The 25,731-nt window shown below is 36.7% G+C and overlaps 3 protein-coding genes across 5 annotated transcripts in view; 2 read left to right on the top strand and 1 right to left on the bottom strand.

Annotated features, from left to right (window-relative positions):
* Positions 1–1,150: 1,150 nt before the first annotated feature.
* si:ch211-153f2.3 (uncharacterized) lies at positions 1,151–3,095 on the bottom strand. Its single transcript, XM_058047591.1, has 2 exons — positions 2,937–3,095; positions 1,151–1,561 (listed from the first exon to the last, which is right to left on the bottom strand). The coding sequence occupies exons 1-2, from the start codon at positions 3,081–3,083 to the stop codon at positions 1,292–1,294; spliced, it is 417 nt and encodes a 138-aa protein (XP_057903574.1). The 5' UTR covers positions 3,084–3,095; the 3' UTR covers positions 1,151–1,291.
* Positions 3,096–5,089: 1,994 nt separating this feature from the next.
* On the top strand, positions 5,090–11,894 carry slc30a8 (solute carrier family 30 member 8). 2 transcript variants are annotated; one of them, XM_058047033.1, is made up of 11 exons: positions 5,090–5,149; positions 5,272–5,377; positions 5,496–5,608; positions 7,115–7,281; positions 7,369–7,515; positions 8,225–8,378; positions 8,452–8,555; positions 10,381–10,493; positions 10,579–10,684; positions 10,766–10,900; positions 11,508–11,894. In XM_058047033.1, exons 2-11 carry the CDS (start codon positions 5,375–5,377, stop codon positions 11,651–11,653), a joined length of 1,188 nt encoding a protein of 395 aa, XP_057903016.1. In that variant the 5' UTR covers positions 5,090–5,149; positions 5,272–5,374; the 3' UTR covers positions 11,654–11,894. The 2 variants fall into 2 exon arrangements, with proteins under 2 accessions (XP_057903016.1, XP_057903017.1); XM_058047034.1 differs by having other exon boundaries at positions 5,092–5,149; positions 5,272–5,608; positions 11,508–11,890.
* A 923-nt stretch (positions 11,895–12,817) lies between these two features.
* Positions 12,818–25,731, top strand: part of med30 (mediator complex subunit 30) — a 40,208-nt gene continuing 27,294 nt past the window's right edge. The window contains exons 1-4 of one of the 2 annotated variants that reach the window (XM_058047563.1): positions 12,818–12,883; positions 14,159–14,425; positions 15,555–15,713; positions 20,855–20,965. In XM_058047563.1, coding sequence (XP_057903546.1) covers positions 14,243–14,425; positions 15,555–15,713; positions 20,855–20,965 — 453 coding nt within the window. In that variant the 5' untranslated portion in view covers positions 12,818–12,883; positions 14,159–14,242. The remainder of the gene's footprint in view (positions 12,884–14,158; positions 14,426–15,554; positions 15,714–20,854; positions 20,966–25,731) is intronic. The other variant, XM_058047564.1, reaches the window with a different exon arrangement.

The raw sequence follows: 25,731 nt of genomic DNA, 5'->3' as shown, positions 1-25,731 counted from the left end.
TTTGAGATTTGATTCACATAAATTGTAAATTTCAGACTTTGATCTCATAAATGTGTGAATTTATTCTCGTAAATTTACAACTTTATTCTCATAATATTATGACTTTTTTTCTCTCTGAAATTTAAGACTTTATGTCATAGATTTATGACTTTTTTCCCGTAAATTTACAATGTTATACTCATAATATTCTGACTATATTCTCATGAGTTTATGACTATTCTCAGAAATTTGACATTCTTGACTTTATTGTCAGACATTTATGACTTTATTCTCGTAATGTCTTTTTTCTTGTAATTGTAAGACTTTCTTATACATTTATGACTTTGTTCTTGTAAATTTACATTTTTATTCTCATAATATTACAACTTTTTTATCTTACATTTTTTACTTTATTCTTGTAAATTTACATTTATATTCTCATAATACTACAACTTTTTTCTCTTACATTTTTTTTACTTTATTCTTTTAAATTTACTTTTCTATTCCCATAATATTACAACTTTTTTCTCTTACATTCATGACTTTGTTCTTGTAAATTTACTTTTTTATTCTTATAATATTACAACTTTTTTCTATTACATTTATGACTTTGTTCTTGTAAATTAACATTTTTTATTCTTATAATATTACAACTTTTTTCTCTGACATTTATGACTTTATTCTTGTAAATTTACATTTTTTTATTGTCATAATATTACAACTTTTTTCTCATAAATTCAAGACAATTACATACATTTACAATTTTATTTTTGTAAATTATGTTGTTCTCGGAAATTCCGACTTTAAATTTACGGCTATTTTCATAAATTAAAATTCTTGTAATAGCACCACATTTTTTTTGTAAATTAAAGACTTTTTTCTTGTAAATTTACAACTTTATTCACATAATTTTATGACTTTTTTTTTATAAATTTTATTATTTTTTTGTAAATTTATTTTTTCTTGTAAATATACTGTCATAATATTACAACCTTTTTCTTGTAAATTTATGACTTGAGTCGTAAAATCTATGTATATTTTTTCAATGCGGCCCTAATACTGGGTCATAAATATGACAGTTATTTCAACAAAAATTGAATTTGGTGTAGTGTCCCAATACTTTATGCCATACAAAATGTATATTTGTCTCATAAACACAAAACAAACTTACTCTATATTCTAATTCCAGACAAAGACACGAGAGTTATTATCATACAGTCATAGTCATTTATGCTGTGGGAAGATTCTTCCCAGAATTCCCAACATCTATCTTTACTAATACTAAAATCCCAGGAATGAGAGAGTGACTATTTCAAGGCACAGAACTTCTCCTGCTGAACAACTTCCTGGCTGAAGCCGTGGAATAAAAGCAGCGAGGTTTCTCCACGGAAGGAACGGAGGATCCCACTTCCCCACAGCTGGAGTAGACACTTCCCTGCTCGCTCTCAGAGTCCCAGGAACTGCCTTCCTCATCCCCGTCCTCTTCCTCCTCCTCAGATAGCTCCTGCTTGAGTTCCTGGATTCCGGAGTGAAGCTCCATCAACTGGCGGACCAGAGCTTGATCCTGGGAGCGCATTTCTATCTGTACATAAAAAAAAAATATCCAAAGGTCACATAGTCTTCGGACAATTTTTGGATCCGTATGCTAGCTAGGTTTTGTTTTTCCACTTTCACGAGCTGTCTGGGTTGTCACGTGATCTCATAGACTCCGAAGCACACAGGAAGGAATGTCTAACAGCAGGCTGACATTTTACCAACATGACCTTCAAGGTATCTTAGGAACAAGATGGTGATCAAACTTTGGGCCTCCAGCACAGAAAAAAAAGATAGATTGCTTCAAGTTCACTTCTATGGATTTCCAGGAATTTAAGGAACACACAGTTTTGTGTGGAAATCTCATATTCCAAATATAAAACAAATATAAGGTGGCCAGAAATATTTCTTACTTATATCTTACTTATTTGTGTGGAAATATGGGCTAATAACTATAAAAGCAATCTTCACTCGCTAAATGAGTGAAGATTGCTTAAAATTTAAATTGATTTAAATTAATTTAAAATTAATTAACATTAATTTTAATTTTTGCTATTTTAATTTTAATTAAAATTAATGTTGATTAATTTTATTTTTTTAATTATTTTTTTAATTAAAATTAAATACAAATCTTAATAAAAAATTAAATTAAATTAAATTGTTTATAAAATTTTCAATTTAAAAATAAAAAAACACAAATTATATTAGGAAAGCAGGAAGTGAACAAATGTAACAGTTACTAATTGTAAAAGTACCAAAATTCAAATTAAATTAGGATTAAAATTAAAATTAAAAAAAAACTATATTATGAAAGCAGGAAGTGAACAAATGTAACAGTTGCTGATTGTAAAAGTACCAGATGGAGGGGTAGGATTTAATAAGCTTTGCTTCTTCCTACTCCTTTTGGACATGTGGAACTGGGAACTGATTATGTGATGCATTCAATTGTAATCTGATGCATGTTCAAATGAAATAAAACCATTACCATTACCAATTAACATAGCATTTTTTTGGAATGTGGGAGGAAACCGGAGTACAAATAAAAATAAATAAAAATAGTAGTAAAAATAAAATTAAAAAATTAAAAGTTTTAAAAAAATATTAAAAATTAAAAAAATAAAACAAAAACAAACAAAAACAATTTAAACTACATTAGGAAAGCAGGAAGTGAACAAATGTAACAGTTACTGATTGTAAAAGTACCAGATGGAGGGGTACGATTTAATAAGCTTTGCTTCTTCCTACTCCTTTTGGACATGTGGAACTGTGAACTGATTATGTGATGCATTCAATTGTAATCTGATGCATGTTCTAATGAAATCAAACCATTACCATTACCATTACCATAAATATCTTAGCATTCCCATGCAATTCCTACCAGTTCATGACATAAACAGACCAATCACATATATTTAAAGTCTTACCAGTTCCCGTCGTAGCCATGCTAGGGCACTCTCAATGTCAACTTTGGTGTTTTCTCCATTTGTGCATCCTTTCGTAGGCTTCCGTTCATCAAAGGTGGTGGCCTTGCAGGAGAAGTCCCGCAGTCGGGTTAGAACCACTTCCATCATGTCAGCTGTATTTGGCCGTGAAGCCTCGTCTGATCGGGTTATGACTTTGCTTCTGGTTCACTTATGGGGGGGTACTTTCTCTCCCTGCTCTGTCTGTCCCGCGAATATCAACACCACCCATCTTGGCAGTGAATGTGACGGAGCAGTTCTGACGTCATTGGAGTTGTTTTTTTTTGTTTTTTTTTAAGAATGTGGACGCTCAGTGGTTGTCAGGGTAACCCGTTTTTTCAATACAAGATCCTGTATTGTGTTAGGAATGTTTTTGGTTTTTTTTTTTGGATGAATGAACGTAAATGAACTGCATTAATTTGCATTCTGTATGTGTATACTCATACAGCAAGAGCCTTGTTGTTTTTTTTTTTTTGTTTTTTTTTAAACTTGAACGCCCCTCATGCTGTTTTGGGCACCTGGCAACCTCCTTTATTCACTCATACAACTTCTTCATCAGACTGGAGGCTCGTTTTTTTTTCATTTGAATCGACCAAAATAGCCCATTGAAGGTTATTTTAGTCCCTTGTTTTTGTCTGCATTTCCAACAAAGACGACAAACGTCATTACACTACAATGGACTAGAATCTAGTTTGGATCCAAACCAACATGGGTTCTATTTACTTGTTCATTCGTCCAGACGTCTCCACTAAATTCCAAAAAAAATATATAGTTATTTATTATTTTATGGTAATGGTTTTATTTCATTTGAACATGCATCAGATTACAATTGAACGCATCACATAATCAGTTCACAGTTCCACATGTCCAAAAGGAGTAGGAAGAAACAAAGCTTATTACTTTGGTACTTTTACAATCAGTAACTGTTACATTTGTTCACTTCCTGCTTTCCATAATATAGTTTTTTTATGTTTAATTTTAATTTTTATCCTAATTTTATTTTAATTTTGGTACTTTTACAATTAGTAACTGTTACATTTGTTCACTTCCTGCTTTCCTAATATAGTTCAAGTTATTTTTTTGTTTGTTTTTTTTCTTAATTTAATTTTTATTTTTACTACTATTTTTATTTTTATTTATTTTTATTTGTACTCCACTTTCCTCCCACATTCCAAAAACATGCTATGTTAATTTTTAATTGTTTTATTTCAGGTTTTATGTCATTTGAACATGCATCAGATTACAATTGAATATTAATCGTCACTATTATGAATGAACTGTGTTGTTATTGTACGTTGTCGCCATCTTGAGGCACATTTGGGTAATACATCTCAAACTTTCTAACAATATAATTGGCTTTGCGTATTAATAGTATATATTTGTATCTTTCTTTGGGTAAATAAACATAAATAAATATTATATGTTTTTTTCTTAAACCAAAGCATACAAACAACGGTAAATCCTGTACAATCACATTCTCACATGTAATTAACACTTCATTAAATTAGGTATAATACAAAGTGGTCCATACAGGAAATTTTGGGACCGATCTGATACCAAGTACTACATATTCACTACTAGTATTCCAGATGTATATACTTTTAACTTGTACATCTTCAAGATAATTGAATGGATGTGTGATTTTTTTGTCTCATCAGTATTTTATCGATACGATATGCTACGGCATTGTAGGTATCGACACATCGATGTTGGAATCGATCCGGCTTGCTCCTCGCTTCCACTGAAAGTGATTCATCATATTATCATTTTATCACCATTTTATCTTGGTAAATAAACATATATACATATTATATATGTTTTTCCTTAAACCAAAGCATATAAACAACGGTAATCTGGTACAATCATATTTTAACATGTAATTAACACTACTTCATTAAAATAGGTGCCGTTCGCAATAAAAGTGTCCCATACTGAAAATTTTGGGACCGATATGATACCAAGTACTACATATTCCCTATTAGTATTCCAGATGTATATACTTTTAACTTGAACATCTTCAAGATAATTGAATGGATGTGTGATTTTTTGTCTCATCAGTATTGTATCGATACTATATGCCACGGTTCCATTGTAGGTATCGACACATCGATATTGAAATCGATCCGACTTGCTCCTCGCTTCCACTGAGAGTGATTCATTTTAAGTCAGCTTACACTGTAAGTGGGGCTCCAATCATAGCCGCAGTTGTTTTATTTATTAGACCATATGAATGTATCTGTTAGTAATTGTTGTATTTTATATCATGATTACTTTTACTTTTTACTTTTTTATTTTTGAGGGGGGAAAGTCTCTGCAAGCGCCACAGTTTTGCACACGGTTCAAGTCACAAGGCGCACTGATGAATCGAGCCCAAAGCTCTCTTTTGCACACCGACTTCCCGCATGGTACCTTCAAACAAACGCAGCAGCTTCAATTACTCGCATCTGCCTCTGAGTTAAGACATCTTTGAATCATTTTTTAAAGCTTTTTTTTTATTCCCCCTCCATCTTCTCTCTAATTGAGTCATTTCCTTCAGCTGTTGACCGCCTCAATTTGTCAGCCATGTTTCAAACGAGGGATCCTGAGAAGTTTCACCTGGTGACTGATGGAAAAATTAACTACTCTAACGGGGGAGGGTAAGACTGTTTACTTATTTGATTTTTTTAATAGAAATTTTTAAAATTTTAAATGTCTTGACTGTAGTTGTTAGCTTAATTACAGTCCAAACACTATTGAGGATCACCTATGTGACAGACCTAGTAGCTGCTACTATTACTAGTAGTAATAGTAATAGTAGTCATTGTTTTATTAATTTTGTTCGTTTTTCTTCTTTTCTGGTTCATCTTTTCCACACGGGACTAAACTGTGCTGGGATTAGCAGTGTGCAAACATAAGGGTCAGTCTACTGGATGATGTATTTCCCCTGGAGGTCCGTTTGCACGCTGTTACTAGCTAAACTCTTTCGCCTGAAGGACTACACTAGTAACATCATTTTCACAGCCGCAGATTCGTCACTGGTGATTTATCTAATGTTAAAAAACAAACAAACAATTGACTGAAATATGACATTATTTACACTCGCACAGTGTGGTATGTTGTAGAAATAAATATATATACATTTTTAATAAATGTTAAACTTATAGTTACATCTGTACATTTGCGGTCAACTTCACAGCCGCAGATTCGTCACTGTTGATTCATCTAAAGTTAAAAAACAAACCTCACAATTGACTGAAATATGACATATTACATTATTTACACTCGCACCGTGTGGTTTATTGTAGAAATAAATAAATATATATACATTTTAAATAAATGTTAAACTTATATTTACATCTGTACATTTGCGGTCGTCTTCACAGTCGCAGATTCGTCACTGTTGATTTATTTAATGTTAAAAAAACAAACCTCACAAACAATTGACTGAAATATGACATATGACATTATTTACACTCGCACCGTGTGGTTTGTTGTAGAAATAAATATATATAAATTTTTTATAAATGTTCGTCACTGTTGATTTACCTAAATGTTAAAAAACACCTCACAATTGACTGAAATATTACATTATTTACACTCCCACCGTGCCGTCTTTGTAGAAATATATATATATATATATATATATATATATATATATATATATATATATATACACACACACACACACACATTTTTAATAAATGTTGATCTTTTTTTTACCTAACGTTAAAAACAAACCTCACAAACAATGGACACTCGCACCGTGTGGTCTGTTTGTAGAAATAAATATATATACATTTTAAATAAATATTAAACTTATATTTACATCTGTACATTTGTGGAAAGTGTGAGCAAAAAAAACAATGTTACATTTTTCAGCTCTCCTTTGGCGCTAATGAGGATAAAGCTGAGGAACTAGTTCCCTTTCATTACTCTTATGTGCAGTGGTCTCCAAAGTGTTAAAAGTGAAAAAAATAATTAAAAAAATAATGTTAAAAATTAAATACATCACAAAGGGTCTGAAACTACAAAAAGTCAACTAGCATCACAACTTTGGTGATCTCACAAAGCTGGCACCAAGATATTTAACAACCGAGTTCTTTCTATTTTTTATTTTCTTTTTTTTTTCTTTCTATTTTTCTATTTGTTTCATCTCCATGCAGCCCTCACAGACTCGAGACAATGAAGCAAAATCTCACAGGTGACATCAAGCACTGCCATGACAACAGCCACGCACAGGAAGACCGTGAGCGGGAGAAGAAAATCGCCAGGAAGCGATTGTATGTGGTCTCGGTCATCTGCCTGATTTTCATGATAGGCGAAATCCTCGGTGAGTCGTCATCTTTTTTTTTTTTGGGATTTGGGTAGGATTCCTCACTAATTTCCACAAATTTACCTGCCAATCCGATCTTCCCAGGTGGGTATTTTGCAGGAAGCCTTGCGGTGATGACCGATGCGGCCCACCTGCTTGTAGACTTCACTAGCTTCATCATCAGCCTGCTGTCACTCTGGCTCTCCTCCAGACCGGCAACGCACAAACTCAGCTATGGTTGGCACCGTGCAGGTACAGTGTATTATCAAAATGTAACAACATATAAAGTATATAACAACATATATAATATATATAACAATATAAAACAATTTTATTAGAAGACAAGCAGCATAGGAACTTGGTGGATGGCACTGCAATGCTGCCTCTGTCCACAAGAGGGAGCCAGAGGAACATCATTGCAGCATTGAATGCATTGATTAGATTAAACACCAATTTTACCATTATTAGAGCTCTGCAAACATGAAATAACACCCCTATAGTCACCTTTAGACTACTATTATTCATCATGCCTGCATTTTCTGTGAATAGTATGTTTTCTTTCCTTCTGGTTTCTTTCTTCTAGAGATTCTGGGTGCATTGCTGTCAACATATTAACACCATATAAAGTATATACCAACATATATTATATTATATATATATAATAACAGTATAAAACCATTTAATTGGAGGACAAGCAGCATAGGAACTTAATGGATGGTGCTGCAATGCTGCCTCTGTCCACCAGAAGGAGCCAGAGGAACTGAAACCCACAGAGAGGCTGACGTCATTGCAGCGCTACAATGAATGTATTGCTTAGATGTTTTTTTTTTCATTTTAAATGGACATTAGAGCTCTGCAAACATGAAATAACACCCCTATAGTCACCTTTAGACTATTATTCATCATGCCTGCATTTTCTATTAATAGTACGTTTTCTTTCCTTCTGGTTTCTTTCATCCAGAGATTCTGGGTGCATTGCTGTCAGTTCTAACCATCTGGCTGGTAACAGGAGTGCTGGTTTACCTGGCGGTGGTGCGCCTCATCAGTGACGATTACACCATCGAGGGCACGGTCATGCTCATCACCTCCGGCTGTGCCGTTTTGGCCAACATTATGTACGCGTGTGACACACTCCGGGGAGTGAAAATGTATTTTGTGTTTACTGAAGGACTCCTGCTGTCTTCACAGCATGGCCCTCACGCTTCATCAGTCGGGCCACGGCCACAGCCACGGAGGACTCGCTTCTCATGGCCACAGTCACGCAGACGTGGAGAAAGAATCGGCCAATCAAGGCAGGTTTAGAGCTTTGTCATCTTTTAATGTTCCTGGTTGGACAGCAATACATCAACATTATTATCATTCCATTTGCATATGAGACACTATTATCATACTTTTCTTTTAAAATGGTTTCCCATAGTGGAAATATAATATGATAAAAAATCAATTTCTACAAAGCCCTGCAAACAAATTACCTCTTATAGATGCCTGGTGGTCTCTGCAGTTGAGTAAATGAATACCCTATGGCCACTATAATAAGATTTTCATAGTCGGCGCATTAAAAAAACCTGTTGGATTACCTTTTTTTTTAAACAAGTCTTTTATAGCATTAGAGCCCTCCAAACACGAAATAGCACCCCTATAGTCATTTTTACACTCCTATTACCGATGCCTGGTGGTCTCTGCAGTTGAGTAAATGAATACCCTATGGCCATAATAATAAGATTTTCATAGTCGGAGCATTAAAAAAACCTGTTGGATTACCTTTTTTTTAAACAAGTCTTTTATAGCATTAGAGCCCTCCAAACATGAAATAGCACCCCTATAGTAATTTTTACACTCCCTTTACCAATATACTAGACATTATATAAAATGAGATAATATGGACTCGCACGTTAGCTTTGATAGCGTATCTCGTTTCATCATTGTAATGTTAGTGACACTTTGAATTTGTATTTTTGTTAATTTACCAATTTTTATGCATAATTTAGAGCAGGATAGACTAAATATGCATTTTTTCATTTTCTTCTAATAATAGTAGGTATCAAACCACAAAACATTCATTTATTTTGAAAAAAGTATAATGGAGTATAAGGCTGCACGGTGGATAGTGGTTAGCGCGCAGATCTCACAGCTAGGAGACCAGAGTTCAATTCCACCCTCGGGCATCTCTGTGTGGAGTTTGCATGTTCTCCCCGTGCATGCGTGGGTTTTCTTTTCCGGGTACTCCGGTTTCCTCCCACATTCTATTATCGAAAACATGTCTAAGTCTATTAGTTTATTTAGCTATGTTTATGCTTGCAAAAAAACACTAAACTCATCACACAGTAACTTAACACTCCAAAGGTGTACCTAAAAATATACAAAGAAGTACCAATATGAGTATTGTGTCTGAGAAAAGCAGTTCATTGGAGGACATGCAGCATAGAAATTGGTTAGTGTGCAGGCCACACAGCTAGGAGACCCGAGTTCGATTCCACCCTCAGCCATCTCTGTGTGGAGTTTGCATGTTCTCCCCGTGCATGCGTGGGTTTTCTCCGGGTACTCCGGTTTCCTCCCACATTCCAAAAATATGTTTATTATAGAAAACATTATGTCATATAGACATCATGTTGACATGATGTTTATGCTTGCAAAAAACACTAAACTCATCACACAGTAACTTAACACTCCAAAGGTGCACCTAAAAATATACAAAGAAGTACCAATATGAGTTTTGAAGTTTCCCATTCTGCATTGTGTCTGAGCAAAGCAGTTCATTGGAGGACATGCGGCATAGAAAGTGGTTAGTGCACAGGCCACACAGCTTGCAGACCCGAGGTCGATTCCGCCCTCGGCCATCTCTGTGTGGAGTTTGCATGTTCTCCCCGTGCATGCGTGGGTTTTCTCCGGGTACTCCGGTTTCCTCCCACATTCCAAAAAACATGCTAGGTTAATTAGCGACTCCAAATTGTCCATAGGTATGAATGTGAGTGTGAATGGTTGTTTGTCTATATGTGCCCTGTGATTGGCTGGCAACTCTCGTGAGGATAAGCAGTAGAAAATGAATGAATAATGGAGTATAATATAATATATGAAACGTATGTATACTGAGTTCTATGTGTTGGATGCTTCCGCCAGGGCGCCGGGTGCAGCAGGTGAACGCCAGCGTGCGTGCTGCCTTCGTGCACGTGGTGGGGGATCTTCTCCAGAGCCTCAGCGTGTTTGTCAGCGCCATCATTATCTTCTTCAAGGTGAGAGGGGGTGGGCTTCCGATCAGTGTCCCTTGTCATATTAGTGTGTTGTGATTTAATTTCATACATATTTTATGTATTTCAGCCAGAATATAAGATGGCGGACCCCATCTGCACCTTCCTCTTCTCCATATTGGTCTTGTGCACCACCTTCACCATCATGAGAGATATTCTGATAGTCTTAATGGAAGGTGAGACCACCATCCTGAGTGTATTTTTTTTTAAAATAATTCTGCATAGTTTTGACCTGTTACTATGTGTGTGTATCTCAGGTACCCCAGCAGGGGTGAGGTATGGCGAGGTCAGGGACGGTCTGCTAGCAGTCAAAGGGGTCACGGCCGTCCACAACCTTCACATCTGGGCCCTCACCGTCAACCAGGCTGTTCTGTCTGCACATGTAGCCATCGGTGAGTCGCAACGTGGGGTCAGCTTATTCATCACTTTTAGTGTTCTGACAGAAGTTACAATGACTACAATATAGGCACATATAGACAAACAACCATTCACACTCACATTCATACCTATGGACAATTTGGAGTCGCTAATTAACCTAGCATGTCTTTGGAATGTGGGAGGAAACCGGAGTACCCGGAGAAAACCCACGCATGCACGGGGAGAACATGTAAACTCCACACAGATGGCTGAAGGTGGAATTGAACTCGCGTTTCCTAGCTGTGTGGCCTGCGCAATAACCACTTTCTATGCCGCATGTCCTCCAATGAACTTCTTTGCTCAGACACAATGCAGAATAGGAAACTTCAAAACTCATATTGGTACTTCTTTGTATATTTTTAGGTACACCTTTGGAGTGTTAAGTTACTGTGCGATGAGTTTAGTGTTTTTTTGCAAGCATAAATATCAAGTCAGCATGATGTCTATATGACATAGACATGTTGTTCAGAGATGGCCGAGAGTGGGATTGAACCCTGGTCTCCTAGCTGTGAGGCCTGTGCGCTAACCACAATGCTAAACTCAACCTCTTATATGGATTTTTTTTTTTTCTTCTCTTCACAGACGAGTCGGCGGATGCTCAGACCGTTCTACGAGAGATGACCCAGGCTTGTTACTCCTCTTACAACTTCCACACGGTCACCATCCAAATGGAGCGACAGGCGGACCTGAAGCCTGGGTGCAACCTGTGCGAGGACCCGAAGATGTAGCCTTGCCCGTCCGTCGGTATCCCGGTTATTCGAGTCTTCTTTCAGTATTGGCCGATGCTGCAGTGATATGTGGACTCTTTTTTTTTTTTGTACTCGTATTTTGATATTTTCCCGTGAAGTACTTGTGTGGAACTACTGATGAGCTTGTAACTGGAATGAAAAACCACACGGAAGCTCCATAACTGTCTTAACTGTACCTCTATTAAAGTGTATTCAATAAATTAGTACATGAATAACTCTGTTTGTGATGATGTACAGTATTGGGGCGACTATACTTCTGAAGTAACACCAAAAAACATCATACAGTCAAATATGGTGGTGGTAGTATGATGGTCCAGGCCTGTTTTGCTGTGAGTTAACAGTGGACCATAAACGGCCCCTGCCCCTCACTTTGTACACCACTGGAATAAAATAACTAAACACAAGTAAAAACAATATATTCTCTAATTCAAATATTTTCAATAAATAAAACAAGCAAATGTGGAATGTTAATTGTGAGTATTAAAAGTAATAATTAATCCCGGCAAGCTATGAATAGTAACAGTATTTATTTTTAGGGGCAAAAGATTAAGCGAAAAGACATTAATTCAGGTTATTACACAAAATGTGTGCCAGATAAAAGGAAATTGAAATCCAGCCTGTAACCCCAAAATCCAAATGAATAATATTTTAAGTAATAGGCATAATCGACTTTTTCAGTCTCAGTCAAGCCTGAAGGCAAAATCTTTTTTTTCAATAAAGCTCCTTTTTCAGAGCAGTAATACTACATGAGAGAGTACATGCTCTCTGAAATGTGCATTTGCATGAAATGAGATAGTTTTGAATATTTAAAATTGAGAAGGATATTATTTACATACTCTACCACACCGAGGCGCTGTCACTTAAAAAAAAAACACATGGACATAATGTAGTGCAATGTGCATTACCGTAATGCCAGATATAAACCACTTTGGAAAAGCAATGAGCGTCAAGAAGCTTATTGAGTGCAGACTTTATTACTATATATATTCCTTTATTACTATATCCCAATTTTTCTACATATAAATCAAAACACCAATGAGCTAAGAATATCTAATTTCACAAACCTAAACGCAATTATTAAATTGTACTGCCCTTCTACTTCAAGAGTTACAATTTCAGACTACATCTCGCGATACTTCCAACCCCCCCCCCTCCCCCGGAGCAGAGAACTTGACATGAAATCAAAAGAGACACATTATCAGCACACAGGTAACATAAATTATCGCCAAATGTTTTATTTAACATCCGTAAACACTCACAGGCATATTAATATCTGTTTGGATGTCGACGACTGGTACAAAAAAGCTTTCGAATTTACTTAGCGTTGATAGCAAACACTCCACTTTTGCATGGGCACTTATTAGCCACCGCTACAGTTGTTACTCTATCCTGCTTTATTCGATTCACCTGTGTTTTGTCAAACTTTGTTGATTTGTAGCGATTTAATTTGACTTAAATGGAATCTTAGCGGCATTCAAGTGAATCGTACAGTCAACAACAATCGACAATGATAACAAATGATGCCAATTCATTGATAACTGCCAGTATAAAGTATATAAAGCCTTGTGAATTGTACGTTTACTCCACTACTAAACTAACCATTTGTAGCCGATATCTTTTACTATTTTAACCTATTTAGTTTCTATTTATTAATTATTTTTAAAATTTTATAACTTTTATTACATAAAAAGCTAGCGTTTTTATTTTATTTTATTAATTTCTGCTAATTGTTTTTGATTTTAAACCTTAGAGGTATGAGTGACTGGACCCTACACTCTTCCATAAGTGGGTCAAAAATGACCCATACTAGAATCAATGCGTTTTTATGCCAATTTTGCCATTTTGGTTAGGAATAATCACTTGTATGATATTTAGTATTATATTTAGGGGTTAATAAGAATGACATTCCTATTGGATTCCATAGAAATGCATGAATTTTTGACCCACTTATGGAAGGTTGGGGTAGTAACACAAAAACAAAAATGTCTTAAAATGTATAAAAGGTAAGTTAAAAATGTGAATGGCATGATATCAAAAACGTGTTTTTTTGAGGAATACCTGGAATATGAAATGATAAAAATTTATCATTATGAAGATATTTCAAGAAAACAACCTGACCGGGTCATTTTTGACCCACATATGGAAGGTTGGGGTAGTAACACAAAAACAAAAAATTCTTAAAATGTATAAAAGGTAAGTTAAAAATGTGAATGGCATGATATCAAAAACATGTTTTTTGGGGAATAACTGGAATATGAAATGATAAAAATTTTTCATTATGAAGATATTTCAAGAAAACAACCTGACCAGGTCATTTTTGACCCACTTATGGAAGGTTGGGGTAGTAACACAAAAACAAAAATGTCTTAAAATGTATAAAAGGTAAGTTAAAAATGTGAATGGCATGATATCAAAAACATGTTTTGTACTAACTTCACTCTGTCCCACTTCCACACTTCATACCCTCTTTTCTCCGTCATGAAGGCACACAAGGGTGTGCTGTTGTCCAACAATCTCATATCTAACAGGTCAATTCACCCCCTTCCATCATTGCTACCGGCTGTCTCCATGACAACCCCTCCACTAGTGTCACCTTTTACCGGGCAGCCGCCGCCTCAGCAGCAACAACAGCAGCAGGGCCAGGCGACACGGGATGTCAACACCGCCTCATTGTGTCGCATCGGCCAGGAGACGGTCCAAGACATTGTCCTCAGGACCATGGAGATCTTCCAGCTACTCAGAAACATGCAGGTCTCTACATTTTCTCCTCATTATTGATTTATATAAGATCAAGAAAAACAAAACAAAACGGAATCTCAGCTTTGTGACATACTAGAGGTGAAAAAGTGTTGATATAGGATTCAAAGTTAATAAATGTAATACTTTTGTAGTTGGAGCGTATAAAACCTGTTTATGATTTTCTAAATCCAGTTTTTAGCATCATTAGAGCCCTGCAGACATGAAATAACACCCCTATAATCACCATCATACACCTATTATTCATTGTTTACACCACATTGCCCGACTCTTATGCTGCAGAGACTCGAGACGAGTTAGCGAGCTAACCAGTTAGCCTCAAATATTTTTTGGACATATTATGTTTTTTTATCCACTTTTCTGACCTATAAATGTTGTTACAATATTGTATGCTCATGTTAAATGATGCCAAAATGTCAGACAATGAGGTTTACGCATTTGGAAGTGAGCCCTGAATGCTACATGCTAGTTTTTTTTTTTTTAACACTGAGCACTATCGACGTCAGTGCAATCCGGACATTCTTATGTTGGATGGGAAGCAGGAAATCCATGGAAACATTACAGAAAACATTACAGAAATAGGTGCTGAATCTGGAAGATCTAGAAAGCTTTCCGTGTGGGTTATTGTGCGTGACTGCTCTATAGGAACACAACTCAATATATATATATATATATAAGTGCAGAAAATTAGCATGATAGGTCCTCTTTAAGAAGCCAGAACTTACCACTTCCACATGGAATGGGAGGAGAAGTTTTTTTTTCTTTTCTATCACATCACATGACACATGATTTGATGCAGTGTTAAGGTAATGTAAGGTAATATGCCAATGTATTTTATCATTACTGCCACCTAGTGACCAGAATACTACATATAACTTTTATTTTCAATATGTTTTGACGAATAATAGACCATCGTCTACTGCAAAACAGCCATTATTTATTTTAAACGGAGGGTGTGCGTGGTTGCGTCATCACGCCGCGCCGCTTACTGCGTTGTGCCTGCATGATCCGGGTCCGCAAGGAGAGTTAATGGATGACCACAATTCAGAGTGCATTTATCAGTCAGCGGGGATCAATGCGGGGCCTTTTACTTAACACAACATTTTCCTCTGATACCTTTCAGCTGCCTAATGGAGTCACTTACCACCCCAACACCCACCAGGACCGGCTGGGAAAACTCCAGGAGCATCTTCGCATGCTTTCCGTGCTGTTCCGCAAGCTGCGCTTCGTCTACGACAAATGCTCGGAAAACTGTGCTGGGCTGGACCCGATACTTCCTGAGGTAGACGTTGTTTAATACTAATACTAATACTAATACTAATACTAATACTAATACTAATTAAGATATGCCTTTATTCGTCCCTCAGTGTGGAAATTTGTAGTAATACTAATACTAATACTAATACTAAAATTGGAAAAGTAATCACAACAGTAACACAACATTTTAAGATTTTTTTCCATCTGAAAGTCAGACAAAAAGGTGTTTTGCTGATAATGTCTTTTCGTCAATTGTTAAGATTTGATGGTCCTTGAACACACCATAGTTTGTTGATCCTGGAATGAAATTTCGGAAGCAGGGAAGCGATGACGTGACTCCCATCCCATCTCTTCTTAATCAACTATTGATCCCCCCCCCCCCCCCCCCCAAAAAAAAACAAAACGCATTTATTAAAAACAGAAAAATATATAAAAAAAATATAAATATATATTAAAAAAAAACAAAAAAAACAGAAAAATATATTAACTTTTTCAGTGCTTTGGTTCCGATTTTCTACAATAAAAGCTCTGATAAAACATTTGACTGTTCTCAAATATCTTAATTTTTATTTTTCTGCACATAAGATGAAAAGTAAATAAACAAATCAAGAATAAAGAAAATCAATCAATCAGTAATAAACAAATAAATATAATAATAATAATAATAATAAAACGGCAAATAATAAAAACTTAAGAAACCACATATAGTTGGTGGCTAGACAAATTTTTTTTTTCAGATTAAAATGAACAAAGCATTATTAGAGCCCTGTAGACATGACAAAACACGACTATAGTCACATTTATACTTTTCTCGTATTTTTTCGTAACATATTTCGCAACTGCAGGGTCTTGAGACACATGCTAACTCGCAAACTAGGGGGCCTAAACTAGCGTCCTGCTGGCCAGATTTGGCACGCGGGCCGCGTGTTTGAGACCGCTGCTTTAATGTATTCAAATGATACTCTTTGAATAATATTTTTTTTCCACAAAAAAAAAGAAAAAAAAAAAGAATTATCTTGTTAAACTTCTCAAAATGACATCTACACCAAGAACAAACAACAACCACAAAGATCATTATTTTGTCTCATATTACATTTACAGTTTTTTACTTTACCACATATAATAATTAGTAATAATTTCAGTATTCAATATTACGTTTGCAGTAGGCAAATTTTATTAAGTTTGCGGGAAATTGATCACATTTGCGGGATTATTATTACATTCAAAGCTGCAGATTTGTATTACGTTTGTGGGTGTAACAAGGTCATTGGCACCAATAGACCTTCATCACCTCAGCCCGCTTCCCTTTTGTACAACACACACGCACACACACACACACACACACACACAACGTGACGATCTTTTCACTCTGGGGGACTTTTATCTCACCTACTTCCCTCTAGGTCTTTTCTTTTCCACATGCAGCAGATTCATTTGTCCCCCCCCCCCCTTCAGGTGAGTCTCCAGAGTGTCTTTTACGGCGGGGTTATGGTCTCCATCCGCCCTTCTGGAACAACAGCACTTACTAAGCTCTGCTGCACTCTCTTTTTTTTTTGCATGCATGGCCAAACACATGCCAAAATATACATTAGCGTAGCGATCCACTTGCTACCGCATAGACATGCATGTGTGCACGGTAGCATGCTAACTCGTTGCATGCACTGTGCAGGGGAATATACGTATACAGTACATAACAGCATTACTATCTGCGTATTAAAGTGCGGCAGACACCCCAGTTTCTCTACAACATTGGCTTGGAATCAAACAGAAGGTGTTGGGGAGATCAGTCCTGAAATGGAGCAAATCTCCGACGGCCGCCACTGTCTATTCCTTACACACTGAATAATACATTTTGCTTTTGAATAGTGGCTGAAATTGATTTTGAAATTGAAAACTTTATTCTCTTCACAAACATTAACTCGCACTCTCTGCTACGTGAGACCTGAACGCCGTCTCGCAACCACAACAGGAAGAGAGAAAACCCCTGTCCCTCGTGCCCACCCTTCCGGGTGGCAACCACTCCCCTATCGATCGTTCCGGGGTGAATTATGTACCGGTAACCAAGCACTACAATATCATACTTTTTAATATCGATACAGTATCATGGAACGATATATCGCCGAAAACAATATTTTCTTACACCCCTACATTGAGTCGTCATGGAATTCAAGCTATTTTTCCCCTCGCCCGCCTTATTAAAAATGCTTCCTGGCTCCGTTCGATGCTGCGTTCAGGACCGACCAGCACACATGCTCGTCTGGTACGCCGCGTTGTTAATCTTGCCCCCCCCCCCGGTGTGCGTACCATTTATCACCCTGGACTTTCAGGTGCCTGCCTGACAAGCCTGCTCACTCACTGCTGGCTTTCCCCCAAACAGGAAGTGGAATCAATGACTCAGGCAGCGTGACCTCATTGCGGCCTAATTTGCAGCAGACCCGATTTTAATGAACAGCTGGACCAAAAAAAAGCGCATGTCGTCGTTTTTTTTTTTTTTTCTTCTTTCTTTCCAGCTGTTGTCGTGGCCTAAGATTTCTCTTCTCTTTTTCGCTTCTCTTCTCTTCTTCCACTTTTCAGCCATCCCTCAACTGACCCCGTCTAGTTCTTTTATGTTTCCCTTTGCTTGTGCGCCTGCTTTCTCCCGGTTATTTATTATTCAGGTTGTTATTTTCCTCCTCTTTTTTTTTTTTTTTTTTTTCCGTTCCTTCTTACAACAAGGGAACAACTGGTGAACTTCATTAGCCCATTCTTCTCTGTCATAGCAGGAAGCCACATCCATCTTTTGATGGCGGAGGCAGGGGTTATGACTCACACAGGCACACACTCACTACAATCGTCATCCATCTTCGCCACCTCACTCAGCACATTTCACCCCCCCCTCAACCCCAACCCCAAACCAGCTAACACCAGCAGCCAGAGTCGCCCCGTACCTCTTAAAATCCGATATGTTCTTGGCTGTGTTTGTACAATAATAATAATAATAATAATAAAAAAAAGGTTCTTGAACCAGAACTCATACGTGGCCAGTAATGACTCATATTCTTGCTTGTCGTCGTTCCACAAGCGTCAGAGCTCATATTATCTTCGGAACGATGCAGTACATTGCAAATCTACTAGTTTGTTACTTGAATTATTGTACCGAAAGTACCGATGTCTTCCTGTACAGTGGAACCTCTGAGGTTGACCAAAATCTGTTCCGGGACTTCTGATTTGTATTTAGTGGTTAGCATGTTGGCCACACAGTCAGAAGATGGGAAGAAGATGGGAAGTCCCGGGTTTGAATCTCTGCTTAGGGCATCTCTGTGTGGAGTTTGCATGTTCTCCATGTAATCCGGTTTCCTCCCACATTCCAAAAACATGCTAGGTTAATTAGCGACTCCAAATTGTCCATAGGTATGAATGTGAGTGTGAATGGTTGTTTGTCTATATGTGCCCTGTGATTGGCTGGCCACCAGTCCAGGGTGTACTCCGCCTCTCACCCGAAGACAGCTGGGATAGGCTCCAACATTTCCCCGTGAGACTAGTAATTTTACAACAAAAACTAAATATTAAAAGAAGAAATCCCATAAAATAGTCATTTTAGTAGAACAAAATTGAAATATTATGGTAAAGGTAATGGTTTAATTTCATTTGAACATGCATCAGATTACAATTGAATGCATCCCATAATCAGTTCACAGTTCCACATGTCCAAAAGGAGTAGGAAGAAGCAAAGCTTATTAAATCCTACCCCTCCATCTGGTACTTTTACAATCAGTAACTGTTACATTTGTTCACTTCCTGCTTTCCTAATATAGTTTTTTTAAATTTATTTTTATTTTTGTCACGTACCAAAGTACGAGGTGATATGACCGCACAATAAATTAAAGTCAAGTCAACATTTTCATTTTTTAACGTTAGGTTGTGGAAAACAATGCTACAAGAATATAATAAAAATATTAAGTCATAATTATGGTAAAAGGCTGCATGGTGGCCTCACAGCTGGGAGACCCGAGTTCAATTCCACCCTCGGCCATCTCTGTGTGGAGTTTGCATGTTCTCCCCGTGCATGCGTGGGTTTTCTCCGGGTACTCCGGTTTCCTCCCACATTCCAAAAACATGCTAGGTTAATTAGCGACTCCAAATTGTCCATAGGTATGAATGTGAGTGTGAATGGTTGTTTGTCTATATGTGCCCTGTGATTGGCTGGCCACCAGTCAGTTCAGGGTGTACCCCGCCTCTCGCCCCAAAGACAGCTGGGATAGGCTCCAGCACCCCTTGCGACCCCCGTGATGAAAAGCGGTAGAAAATGAATGAATGAATGAATATTAGGAAAGCAGGAAGTGAACAAATGTAACAGTCACGGATTGTAAAAGTACCAGATGGAGGGGTAGGATTTAATAAGCTTTGCTTCTTCCTACTCCTTTTGGACATGTGGAACTGTGAACTGATTATGTGATGCATTCAAATGTAATCTGATGCATGTTCAAATGAAATACAACCATTGCCAATTAACATAGCATGTTTTTTGGAATGTGGGAGGAAACCGGAGTACAAATAAAAATTGTAGTAAAAATAAAATAATAAAAAAAACCAGACCAAAAAACCCCAACTTAAACTATATTAGGAAAGCAGGAAGTGAACAAATGTAACAGTTACTGATTGTAAAAGTACCACATGGAAGGATAGGATTTAATAAGCTTTGCTTCTTCCTACTCCTTTTGGACATGTGGAACTGTGAACTGATTATGTGATGCATTCAATTGCAATCTGATGCATGTTCAAATGAAATAAAAGCATTACCATTACAATATGCAATACGGATGACAGCAGCCATGTCACTGTCTTCTACGGGCTGACCACTAGGGGGCACTATGATGCAATGCAGGCATCAGGCATCAGCCCTGTGCCAGTAGTGCACATTCGTCTCACACTGTAGTGTCAAGCAGACAAGGTCAAGCACACAGAATGCTTAAAAATGAATGAATTTGCCACTCCCTGTCTTGTCTTTCTCTACGTTCAAAGAAGGCATGGGGGGATTGATTTTGCATTGACAAGCTTCCACAAGAGGTTTAATTCCAAATTGTGATGAACCAGTTGAATATATGTTGCATATGATACATAATCTAATTATACTCATCCTGTTTATGCTCAGTAATATAGATTATTTTATCTATTTGTCCTTTCCAGCAACTGATACCCTTTCGGGAGGACGACGGCGCCAAACATGACGACCACTCAGCCGCCCAGAACCACCGCCCTGCCGCCGAGGACAGGCGAGAAATCCTGGAGGTCAACAAGGTATTGCGGCGTTAGCGCAGCCGAACGCCGACATCCGGCGCGCGCGGTGGTGGGTGATAAACTCTTCATACCATGAAGCTTTATCACAGCCTGTCAGCCGGGGAGATTCCATGACTCCCGTAGACGAAGGTTGTACTAGTTAACAAGTGATTCACTACTCCCCCCTCTCTGTACGGTATTCGCTTTAGAACGCCTTCGTGACAGTTGTGATTTATCGCGACCATCTTCAGCCGTGTGGTCACGCCAGCTCCCTATACTTTGCTTTATCTCGCCAACTTCCTGTTATTTTCCAAGCTGAATCCGTGCAGACTTCTAGTCCCTTTTAATAAAATAATGAAGTTAATTCAATATTTTTCTGACCTTTTGAGGCTCATGATGAGAGGGAGGCGCTTCCTGGGAGGAATTTCGGGAGGAAATTCCCGCGTGCGTGCCTGACTGTGATGGGGTTTAAGGTTTTTACAGAGATAACATTCAAAGCAGGTTTAGCATGCATGATGCATGTGAGACTTGGCCTTTCCCCTTTGATCCCAGCAGGTGGATCATATGGTTTGGGTTTTGAGTGGGCGGGTTCAAAGGAAGAAAATAAGCAAAACTTTTTTTTATTGTTTTTAGGACCGCTTTTATGAGACTGCTGTGTCATTGATTCGTAATGAAAAACATTTGTAAGTTTCTTGACTCATTATGACGTCAATTACATGTGAAACAGATTTCAGGGTTTTCATAGGGGAAATTATAAAGTCTAAAATTGAAGTTGACGTAGCCAGCTTGACATCGCACATGATTTCACATGACATTCGCCTGTGCCTCACGGAATCACAACCGTTTAACTCTTGTCGCTGATTTTGCAGATGTGTAACATACAGATGCATAGTCGAAAAAGTGTCAACCCGGAGCTGCAAAAGTTATTAATCATTTAATGGATTAATTGTCCAATTAAATTTAAAAACTGTCTGAAAATGAAAAAGCTGCATCTCAGCTTTGTAATATAGGAGAAAAGACCCATTCTAGTATAAACTTCCCTACTTATTTTTTTCCCCCCACAATATTTTTTTAATATTTCACTACTATGCTACTAAAGTGACATTATTTTTAATCATAATATTTAATGGTAATGATTTTGCTAATGACACAGTTCCACATGTCCAAAAGGAGTAGGAAGAAGCAAAGCTTATTAAATCCTACCTCTCCATTTGGTACTTTTACAATCAGTAACTTACGTTTGTTCACTTCCTGCTTTCCTAATATAGTTTAATTTTAAATTTTTTTGTTTTTTTTGTCCCATACCGACGAGGTGATATGACCGTACAATATATTAAAGTCAAGTCAAGTCTTTTGAAGTCAACATTTTCATTTTTGGAACGTTAGGTTGTGGAAAACAATGCTAGGAGCATATAATAAAAATATTAAGTTATAATTATGGTAAAAGGCTGCATGGTGGGCTAATTTTAATTTTAATTTTAATTTTAATTTTAATTTTAATTTTAATTTTAATTTTAATTTTAATTTTAATTTTAATTTTAATTTTAATTTTAATTTTAATTTTAATTTTAATTTTAATTTTAATTTTAATTTTAATTTTTGGAAAATACCTCCTTACAGAAGCAGCTGTAATTTCACATGAGTGAAGTCAAAAAAAGTCTTATTGTAGGATGAAAAAGTCACAATTACTACACTAAAAAAATAAAAATGAAAAATGAAAAAAATTAAATTTAAATGAAAATTTTTTTTAATTAAATTTTTTTTTATTCTTATTTTTTTTAGTTTATAATAGTTTATTCTTGTAAAATTGTGACTTTTTCATCCTACAATAAGACTTTTTTTTTTTTTTTACTTATGTGAAATTACAGCTGCTTCTGCTAACCAACTGTTTCAACTTTTTGAAAGTCTAGCAAGCGTCTGGACTCTCTCTGAAAGTTTGATTTTGCAGCGGGCTCGGGGGCATCATCGATACAGCGCTTGCTCCGGAATGGTAGTAGGCAGGCTTGAGGGGCATCTGCACACACGTTGAGGTGAAGATTTTCGGAAGATGGCCTGGTGTCAAGAATGGCGCCTAGCTCATATTAACTCATGTTATCATGCATGTAAAGCATCCTGTAAAGCATTCAAGCCGTAAAAAAATGGTACCAAAACATCCTCTGCCAACCATCTAAGAACAGTGTAGTGACGCAGCAAACTTTGAGTCTTTTTTGGCTACGATTGTAGACGACTAGAGTTGAGACTCGTCTTCGTCCCACCCAGTCATTTAGCATGAACAGACGAAGCCTGTTGCCTGCTCGACTGAGTGGCGAAACATCTTCCATGACAACCTGAATTTCAGTCCAGCTGAGATTGATTGAGTGCTCTAAAGGGTTTATTATTATAAAAAAAAAAAAAACAGAACATGAAATGGTTTTTATCCACCAACAGCAAACTTCAACAACATATAGGCTGTCCATGCTAGAAGAAAACCGTACTTTCTTTTGGGTGAGGTGTTGACTTTTTGCCTCAAATGTCAGCCACGCTCTTAAGAGCTTTTTGAAATGTGTTACGTGTCAAATGTGTTTTTCGCCCCCGCTATGATAGAGGGGCCCGTGACGTGCAGCCCAGATAACGCTTCTTTAAACCGACACTCTGTTGTCAGTCAAGTCTCAAAGTCTTTTGTAGAGATTGCAGCCAACAAAATATTTTTTTAGGAAATATGTTTTCATCTGAAAATATAATGGTTTTAATGGTTTTATTTCATTTGAACATGCATCAGATTACAATTGAGTACATCACATAATCAAAAAGGAGTAGGAAGAAGCAAAGCTTATTAAATCCTACCTCTCCATCTGGTACTTTTACAATCAGTAACTGTTACATTTGGTCACTTCCTGCTTTCCTAATATACGTTTTAAGGTTTTGTTTTGTTTAATTTGAATTTTTATTTTTATCCAAATTTTGGTAATGGTAATGGTTTAATTTCATTTGAACATGCATCCGATTACAATTGAATGCATCCCATAATCAGTTCACAGTTCCACATGTCCAAAAGGAGTAGGAAGAAGCAAAGCTTATTAAATCCTACCCCTCCATCTGGTACTTTTACAATCAGTAACTGTTACATTTGTTCACTTCCTGCTTTGCTAATATAATTTAGTTTTTATCTTTGACGTGTATTTTCCGTTTTATTCCAAATCATTTCCTGCATTTATTTCCAGCGTCATAAGCCTTTAGCTTCATTGCCAAAGCAAAACAAAATTGGAATTTTTTTTAATTATTACATTTTAATTTTTATCCTAAAAAAATAAGTAATTTTAATTTTAATTTTAATTTTAAAAATTTTAATTTTAATTTTAATTTTAATTTTAATTTTAATTTTAATTTTAATTTTAATTTTAATTTTAATTTTAATTTTAATTTTAATTTTAATTTTAATTTTAATTTTAATTTTAATTTTAATTAAACCTTAAAATTACTTATTTTTTTAGGATAAAATTTAAATTTTAACTGTATTTCATCAGAGTGTGGCTAAGCTCATCACATGTTATTATTTAGGAGGCCTACCCTTGTCAGCCATGGATGTGTTTTGTTTGTCAATCTGTCCATATAGTGAAAGAGCGAGTGTTTTTTTTTTGTTCCTTCTTCAGAGAAGGAAGATTGTGTTTTCACTCTTACTTCACACACATATTCACCAAGTGTGTGTGTGTGTGTGTGTGTGTGTGTTTATGCAGGTTGAAGCTCTTTTGTTTCTTCCCTCTCTTTATGTGCATTGCTGGCTCTCCGCGGATATTGCATGCCAGGCTGTACGAGTGTGCTACAATGATAATGGTCCTAGGTCAGGAGTGTCAGCAGCAGCAGAAAAGAGAATTGGTTATTTATTTATTATTTTTTTTAGAGCTTTGCAGCACTCCCTTGGTTGCTTTTAAATGTTAACACAACAGGGAAAAACATTATGGGGGAACCTTGTGCTCACCTGCATGTAGCTAACAAAACAAACAACAACAAAAAAAAAGCAGCAGGCTTTTAACACAATGCCTATAAAAAGTTGCTAATACGGAGTACAAATAATAGCTAATTGCAGTACCTTCCATATAGTCAGTGCAAACATAAACACTCATTCAAACACCAAAAAAAAATCCCACACAAGTGCAAGCAGAATAGCATTTATTTCTATTAGCCACAGCTATTCATAGGAGATAAATAACCTTGTTTATGATGCGACCTTCCCTTCATGCAATACATTAGCATGCAAATGGAGTTCTGTCAAATGAGGTATGTGTATCGAGGTTGAGAAGACAGACTACTGAAATTTGCTCAGAACAGGTTCTCCACGTACTGTTGTCCGTTACACGTGGAAGGAATACTTACACTTGCTCACAAAGAAGCCGGTAATGTTTATGTTCGGTTGGTTCAGTGCTGATGTTGCAACTTTGACATGTTGATAAAAAAAAAAAAAAAGGGTACCGTACAGTTGGAGGCGTCATAGTCAAGGTCATAGAACCAGGGGTTGGTAGCCTTAAGCACCACAAGAGACTTTAGGTACCCTTTTCTATCAAATTGAACCCACTTCGGCTACCTGTATAGTGTCCTTATACATAACCGTCACATTCTGTTCCTGTCTTGTTCTATGATTTTGTATTTTGGAGATACAAAATTTATCTGATATTGATATCGGTCCTGATATCCGTATCAATCTGCATGTAAAATTCTCAGACATGGTGTGTTTCCGATCTGATGTTGATATCGGTCCTGATATCCGTATCAATCTGCATCTAAAATTCTCAGACATTGTGCGTTTCCGATCT

Source organism: Doryrhamphus excisus, chromosome 14 (assembly GCF_030265055.1).
Source record: "Doryrhamphus excisus isolate RoL2022-K1 chromosome 14, RoL_Dexc_1.0, whole genome shotgun sequence".
NCBI lineage: Eukaryota > Metazoa > Chordata > Actinopteri > Syngnathiformes > Syngnathidae > Doryrhamphus > Doryrhamphus excisus.
The sequence above is the reverse complement of the archived record's forward strand: the minus strand, read 5'-3'. Positions and strand labels throughout refer to the sequence as shown.

What these genes read in the sequence shown, in the direction of transcription:
- slc30a8 (XM_058047033.1), top strand. An exon ending in TCTGATAGTCTTAATGGAAG is followed by an intron (nt 10,685 to 10,765) that starts GTGAGACCACCA and finishes TGTGTATCTCAG; the next exon opens with GTACCCCAGCAGGGGTGAGG. An exon ending in GTCTGCACATGTAGCCATCG is followed by an intron (nt 10,901 to 11,507) that starts GTGAGTCGCAAC and finishes TTCTCTTCACAG; the next exon opens with ACGAGTCGGCGGATGCTCAG.
- si:ch211-153f2.3 (XM_058047591.1), bottom strand. Translation starts at nt 3,083, where the DNA reads ATGATGGAAGTGGTTCTAACCCGACTGCGGGACTTCTCCTGCAAGGCC. An exon ending in CATGGCTACGACGGGAACTG is followed by an intron (nt 1,562 to 2,936) that starts GTAAGACTTTAA and finishes TTTTATGTACAG; the next exon opens with ATAGAAATGCGCTCCCAGGA.